The 7,551-nt window shown below is 39.3% G+C and overlaps 1 protein-coding gene across 1 annotated transcript in view; it reads left to right on the forward strand.

Moving 5' to 3' along the window:
• Positions 1-7,551, forward strand: part of CNST (consortin, connexin sorting protein) — an 87,125-nt gene that overhangs the window by 71,520 nt on the left and 8,054 nt on the right. The window contains exon 9 of the mRNA XM_045298156.1: positions 1-666. This exon is cut by the window's left edge and continues 236 nt beyond it. Within this exon, the coding sequence (XP_045154091.1) occupies positions 1-666 (666 nt within the window). The remainder of the gene's footprint in view (positions 667-7,551) is intronic.

Here is a 7,551-nt window from a genome sequence, read left to right on the forward strand (position 1 = left end):
TCTGGGCCCGACGCTTCCGAGACTCCGTGTCGGGACGCCAGCCGCTTGCAGCTGGCTGAAAAAGAGACCTGCACCGATGCGGCCGGAACAGAGGGCATTTCTGACGAGCCGCAGGTGGTGATAGAGCCCTTGGTTTGCGCAGGCTGTGACCAGGTGCTCCCTGCCCTGATCTCTGAGGACAGATCCTCAGGGAGCGAAAGAAAGGAACTCCTATTGCCTCTTCAGGATGCTTCCGAGCCGTTGCCCACAGACCAGCCCGAGAACAATGAACTGAATGAGCTGCAGCAACCTGACCTCCCCGACCAGGATGGAAAATCACCACCGGGTCAGCCTGACTCAGGTGGCTCTGGGAGGGAACTTGGGGAAAATGATCGAATATCTGACTTGAGCGCAGTGCTTCCAGGGGTGTATATGGCCCCAGAGGAGAAGGCGGACACGGAGGACCAAGTCAGCAAAGAAACGGAAGATTATTTGAATAGTCTTTTAGAAGGATGCTTAAACTATACGGAAGATTCCCTTTCCTATGAAGGTAACCAAGAGGACGGTTTCGATCTCCTTCAGGATCTTTCCCCGGAAGAGGCATCCTACAGTTTACAGGAGAACCTGCCTTCTGATGAGAGCGGTCTTTCCCTTGACGATCTTGCAAAAAGGATAGAAATTGCAGAGGTAAATTAGTGATTTAAGCCAAGCAAGATGAAATTTGAGAAGCATGTGTATGTTAAACTTTGTTTTGGTAAAATTTCTCTAGTCTCAAACACAAAAGGAAATTCTAGTTAATGTGAACTCTTACATTAATAGTTATGTTTACTTACATGTACTGAATAAAATGATTTTTAACCATAATTAAGCTTATATTTTCACAAGCCATGTTGCATGCCTCTGAGTACATAAGCATTGCGAACATTATTTTGTATATTGCTGTAGCTTTTATATAGTTATTCCAAGAATTATGATCAGGTTAAAATTAGAAACATTCTTATAAGAAAATCTTTTACTCTCTCTTTCTCTCTTCTTGCATCTAGAAGATAAAATGTGTTTAGTATTTTTCCCCCTTATTAATATATAATATTTTTAAATCTTTAAAACAGTCTAACAAAGTAGAGGACAGCTTTTAAGCTCACACTAAGACCAGGCCACAGTGGATAAATGTCTAAGCTATTAAGTTGCATGCTGTCAGTTTTCCTCGTCTTATAGTATTAATTTTTAGACTTTAGGCATGACGAAGCTTAAAACTTACTGCTTGACTACTAAGTCATTTCACTGTAAATATTATAGTGTTGAAGTTTCCCTAAAGAACATAAAGCTAACAATAATGGAACTAATAAACACAGAGACAAAGATGAAGACTGTGCTTATTTGATAAGACATTTAAAAGGTTCCAAAACACAAAACCTAAAAGCTATGCCAAAACTACAGCCCCTGGGTAGAGGCAGACTTTATGTAAACTAGATTGCCTGGACTTAACCCGAACTTTACCAGTTCCCAATCTCCTAGTTGCCTTTTACCTAAATCTCTGTATTCTCTTTGGAAAATTAGGATACTAGCTACCTGACCCTCCCCATCCCTACCCCCCAACTTGGCAGTTAAGTCCTGTTATACCCGCTGTTCAGAGAAAGACCGAGCTTTCTTCTCCCTACGCCCATGAAGTCTTTGTATCAGAAACCCACAGCAGCGGTTCTGGCAGTTGTATATAATTATAAGTTTATATATTTATTATTTCAAACACATTAGCTGTGTTGTGGGGGAAAGGTAGGCTTTCTTCTCTCTTACAGATTAACAGCCTCAGAAACACAAAGGGGCAGTTCTGCTCTGTCTCTCAGGCTTTTTGAGTAGGGATCAACTCAGTGGCAATGAGTTTAGTTTGGTTTTTGAATACCCATTGTTTGTAATTCAGCATCTTCATTAAGAAAATTAATTTCAGGAGGAAAATGGAAAAGTAACAAAGCCAAAGTAGACGTTAAAATATGTGTGGAAGTAAAACCTTGTGAAAAGATTTTAAAGATAATTACAACCATTTTATCTTCCTCTATTGCCAACTACATTCAGTTCTACATGAACCATGATTTTTCTTCTTAAACACTTTTCTTCTTAACACCTAGCAGTAATGTTTTATGAAACCATGCAAGTAGCTGTCCTATGGATCTAAGACAGAAGTACATTCTAGAAACAGCAACCAGGATTCTTATTCCTAGAGTGGCTCTATGTAAGGGAAGTTCAGCTTCTTCACAATTAGAGGAACTGGTTGACCTGAGGTTAACGTAGGTGTCTAAAGCCCCAAGGAGATAACCCAGGGGCTCGTCAACTTCTCCTGGTGCCCAAAGCCCTCATCTTTGCCTTTCTATTTAAAAATTGCGTACCTTCTCATTTTCTAATGAATTCATGATTACCTCATTATTGTCTTGCATCCAGCTCTTTTTTTCATTTCATTGTAATCATTCTTTCTGGGCCTTGCAATAGTAAATAAGTAAGTAAGTAGTCATGAAAAATCACCTTCCTCTACTATTATCTTCTCTCTCTCTCCAATTAGTCATATATTAGATAGCTATCATCAAGTTGATCCCAACTCATGGTTGGTCTGGAAGTGCAATGAACTGTGGCCTGACTCTGTGTCATCCTCACAGTGGCTTACATGTTGGAAGTCCATCATTGTGACTGTTGTCACATCATCTTATTGAGGGGCTCGCTGGCTCTCTAATGCACCAAACATACTATCCTCCCCTAGTGACCGATCCAAAGCAAGTGTGTCTAATTGGCACCCTTGCTGAAGTCAGTTGATCATAACTCTATTTCATTGATCTGTATGTTTTTCCTTGAACCAATGCCATGCTGTCTTGATGATCATTGCTTGGTAAAAATTTTGAAATCTGGAGGTATTACGTCTGTCCTTTTGGAAATTACAGGGAGGGGTCTTGTGGATTCATTGGGATTGCATTGGGTCTGTAGATGAACTTGGGGAGTATTGCTCACTTAGCAGTCAACTTTCAGTCGGCGAGCATGGCATGTTTTCCCATGTAGTACTTTTTTGTTTTCTAGCTTTCAGCATATGTTTTTAATTTGAAGGCATATTTTTCATGGGGAAATTAAGAGTATTAAATATGGTGATAAGAAGCAGCTCTAGAGGGGAAGAGAATTAAGAATTCTGAATAGGAGTTGTCCTTGGTAAACACTTTTCTAGAGCTTAGAAAGTGAGATCATGACTTTACCGTTTATTTTTCTGTTTTATACTGATCATGTTGGCCCTTTAAGCAAGGAAATATGAACTAATCAAATTCTGCCAGTCATTGTTAGTGCAAGTTTAAGCCAGTTACTTCAGCCCTCTCTACTTGGTTTCTTCATCTTTTATATGTTTATATAAGAGAGCTATTAGGATTGAATATGACATAGAAATGTCTTTACATAAAGCTTACACAGCCACTGAATTATAGTTCTGATAGAATTTAAATCTAAAAGGGACAGAATGTATCACCTTTTCTTTAAGAGAAAAATAATCGTGGTTAATTTAACCTATGCTCCTGCAGTCTCTGGCATTACGGTATTTATAATGTACTGTTATGATTTGTGAATGTAAATTCTTACATTAGTGGAAAACCAAGTATATGCTTTTGTTCAAAATGCACCTGACCTTGTAGTTGTTTTGGGTTGAGTAAACCTCACATCATAAAAGAAAAGGTTGGCATACATTTTCCTGAGGTATTTTGAACAGCAGAGCTCTGAGTGTTTCTGTATGCTGGTAGAGTTGTAAAAGAATTTCTTTTTCTTTTATACCAATTCATTCTTAAAATCTTGTTTTAAATGGTCATTGATGTTTGAGGAGAATTGCTGGAAGTGATATTTATTTGCAAATATACTAGGACAGATGGATTCTGGTTTTTTGTTTGTTTATTTGCTTTTAATTCTGCAGATATTCATAGAGTATCACTAGGAATGATTGCATGCGAGGAGGTCCCCCCCAACCAGAAACACCCCCACCCAAGCTATGTATTTCAGTTTTTTTTACAACACAACCATATCACCTTCAAAGTACTCTCCGTTACACTTAATACATTTGTCAAATCTGCAAGTCCATTCTTGGAAACATTTTTCTAACTCATCTCTTTGGATGGCCGACAGCACCTCCCTCATTTCTTTCTCCACCTCTTCTGTGTCGTCAAATGACTGTCCTTTCATGTCCCTCTGCCATTCGCAAAAACAAAAAGAAGCCACATGGAGTAAGGTCAGATGAATCAGGTGCATGGGATAAGAGAGGCATGCTGTTTTTTGCCCAAAACTGGTGCACTGAGATGGTTGCGTGAGCAGGTGCATTGTGGTGGTGGGAAAATGAGTCCCCTGTCTGTCACAAATCAGGCCTTTTTTTTTTTTAAATCATTTTATTGGGGGTTCGTACAACTCTTATCACAATCCCTACATACATCCATTGTGTCAAGCACATTTCTAAATTTGTTGCCATCATCATTCTCAAAACAGTTTCTTTCTACTTGAGCTCTTGGTATCAGCTCCTCTTTTTTCCCCTCCCTCACCAACCCTTGATAATTTATGAGTTATTATTATTTTGTCATGTCCGACATCCCCCTTCATCCACTTTTCTGTTGTCCATCCCCCAGGGAGGGGGGTATATGTAGATCCTTGTGATCAATTTCCCCCTTTTACCCCATCTTCCCTCCACCCTCCTGGTATCACCACTCTCACCACTGGTTCTGAGGGGTTATCTGTCCTGGATTTCTTGTGTTTCCAGTTCCTATGTGTACCAGTGTACATCCTCTCATCTAGCCTGATTTGTAAGGTAGAATTGGGATCATGATAGTTGGGGGTGGGGGGAAAGCATTTAAGAACTAGAAGAAAGTTGTATGTTTCATCGTTGCTATACTGCACCCTGAATGGCTCATCTCCTCCCCATGACCCTTCTGTAAGGGAATGTCCAGTTGCCTACAGATGGGCTTTAGGTCTCCACTCTGCACTCCCCCTCATTCACAATGATATGATTTTTTGTTCTTTGATGAAATCAGGCCTTTTTTGTCGCACACTGTTACGCAATATTTTCAGAACCTCTAAATAGAAAGCTTGATTAACAGTCTGACCTGGGGGAACGAACTCCAAATGGATTACAAGCCAACATTTTCGTCTGTTTGGCAAGTTGATGGATATCCAGAACAAGTTTTGTCATCAATCAACATTTCGCCTTTTTTAAAAAATGAAAAAGCCACTTGTACACTTGAGTTTTTCCCATAGCACGTTCCTTATGAGTTATCTTGAACATCCCAACAGTGTCTGTGGCATTTTTCCTGAGCAGGAAACAAAATTTCACAGCCTCACACTGTTCTCTTAAATCAGCCATCACAAAAAACGAGATTTGAGTGAAACTGCTTTCACACAAAAATTCGCTGTGACCAGAAAGAACCTTCTCAGGCATTGCCACTGAGGGAGTTGCTCAATGCTCGCCTAGCAGGAAGAGTACATACTATGAAAGCTCTGCCCGGCGGGGCTCTTTTCCATTGGGGGGTTGCCCCTCGTAATTATAGCGTATGCAGCTTAATGTATGGGCAGGGAGGGAATTTGATCATTGAAGTGAGAAACTAAATTTATTTATTTATTTATTTGTTTGTTTGTTTATTTATTTATTTATTTTAACATTTTATTAGGGGCTCATACAACTGTTATCCCAATCCATACACACATCAATTGTGTAAAGCGCATTTGTACATCAGTCTCAAAACATTTTCTCTCCATTTAAACCCCCGACATTAGGTCCTCATTTTTCCCCTCCCTCCCCGCTCCCCCCTCCCTCCTAAATTTATTTTTAAAGCTTTTTGTTTTGAGATTTAACAATTGAACATTTAACATAATTAAAAGATTTTAGAAAAAAACCTTTTGGGGAGTGGTGAGGGAGGGGGAGGGGGGAAAGGAAAATAAAAAGAATATTAAAAAAGAAAAGAAAAAAAACCTTTTAATATTTACACCAAGGTTACAAAAACAACAAATGAAAATGGCTTTAGAGAAGTTTGGAGGAGACATGTTTTTGTGGACCCTAAGTCAACTTTCCACTCTTTCTAGAAACACTTGACACTCTTCGGAGTGAGACCCCAACCTAAAACCACTTTTTGCCTCACTTGGCTTTCTATCACAGAATTTAAGACAAACTCTACCAAAGTTTTTTTATTAAGCTCTTTATATTTGACTGTTGTGATGTGGTAAGTAGGCATTTCTGTGCCATAGGAAAGCTTCCAAGACCTCTGCCCCAAACCCTCAAAAAGCTGAAAGGATGATTTCTCATGTCTTCCATGCCCACAGGCCTCCGAGGGTCTCCTCCTTGGCTTGCACCTCTGTGCTTAAACTGGCTCCCACCATCCCTGTCCTTCATCTCTAGGCAGACGGAGCCAGAGGACAGACACAAAAGAGAGAAGAACTTGAAGAAGATGCTAGGCAAATGGAAAGGACATATTGGCATGAACACATTTTATCAGTACAGCCCGTAGGGCAGGACTCATACATTAAAGGTTTGGGGTGGGGGAGGAAAAACAACAACAATACATATTTTAAGTATATATATGTATGTGCTGTGGTTAGTACTTTACTCAAAAATTAAGGGAATCAAAGCAAAACTTTTTTTTCTTTTTAACGATCAAAGCAAAATTTTGACCTACCCACTCACGTATATAATTTCTCATACTCTGCTGTTTCCCTCTTTAAAATAATTGTCACAGTTTGTTGCCACCTGAGGTAAGACTTTTGTCCCTTTACAATACGGCTTCTAGAGCTAAGCACCCACATTCGGCTGAGCAAGAACTAAGGCTCAGGCCTAACAGCCGCTGCACTGAGAACATTCCATGCCTTTCCAGTAGTTTCTCTCAGTCTTTCAATACCCATTTATTTGTACTCAGTATCTCGTGATTAATGGTTGTATCTGTTTCTAGAATTTACAAGTTCAAGCTCATATCACAGTGATTCAGGATACTAACAGTGATGTCACTCAGGCCCATCCTGGAATCTTGCCTATATAGGATTAGTTTTCTAAGTTAAAGCAACTTGTAAATACCTATGGTGTGTGAATTTACCCTTAGTAAATAACAGGACTCAATTTTAAGGAGAAAATAGATAACGAGTAAATTATAAATGTCAAATAAAAACCTGTACATTTGTTTTAAAAATCAGCTATCCCTATTTTGTTATAATCATTAAATTTAATTTTCATTTTCCATCCCTTGCTCTTTACAAACTTACTAGAACTTCCTTTACTTCTCAGATTCAGCAAGCTTCTTGTGAAATCATTTTTGTTTATTACATAATATGTGAGGTATTGAGAATTTCCATCCAGTCAATTCTACCTCAGAGAAAACCTATAGACCGAGGAGAACTGCCTCTGGGCTCCTGAGACTATTTTTTTATTTTTTTTATTTTATCATTTTATTAGGGGCTCATACAACTCTTATCACAATCCATACACACATCAATTGTGTAAAGCACATCTGTACATTCATTGCCCTCATCATTCTCAAAACATTTACTCTCCACCTAAGCCCCTGGCATCAGCTCCTCATTTTTTCCCCCTCCCTCCCC

This window comes from Echinops telfairi, unplaced genomic scaffold (genome assembly GCF_000313985.2).
Source record: "Echinops telfairi isolate 266 unplaced genomic scaffold, ASM31398v2 ScPeMD7_7424;HRSCAF=8462, whole genome shotgun sequence".
Lineage (NCBI taxonomy): Eukaryota > Metazoa > Chordata > Mammalia > Afrosoricida > Tenrecidae > Echinops > Echinops telfairi.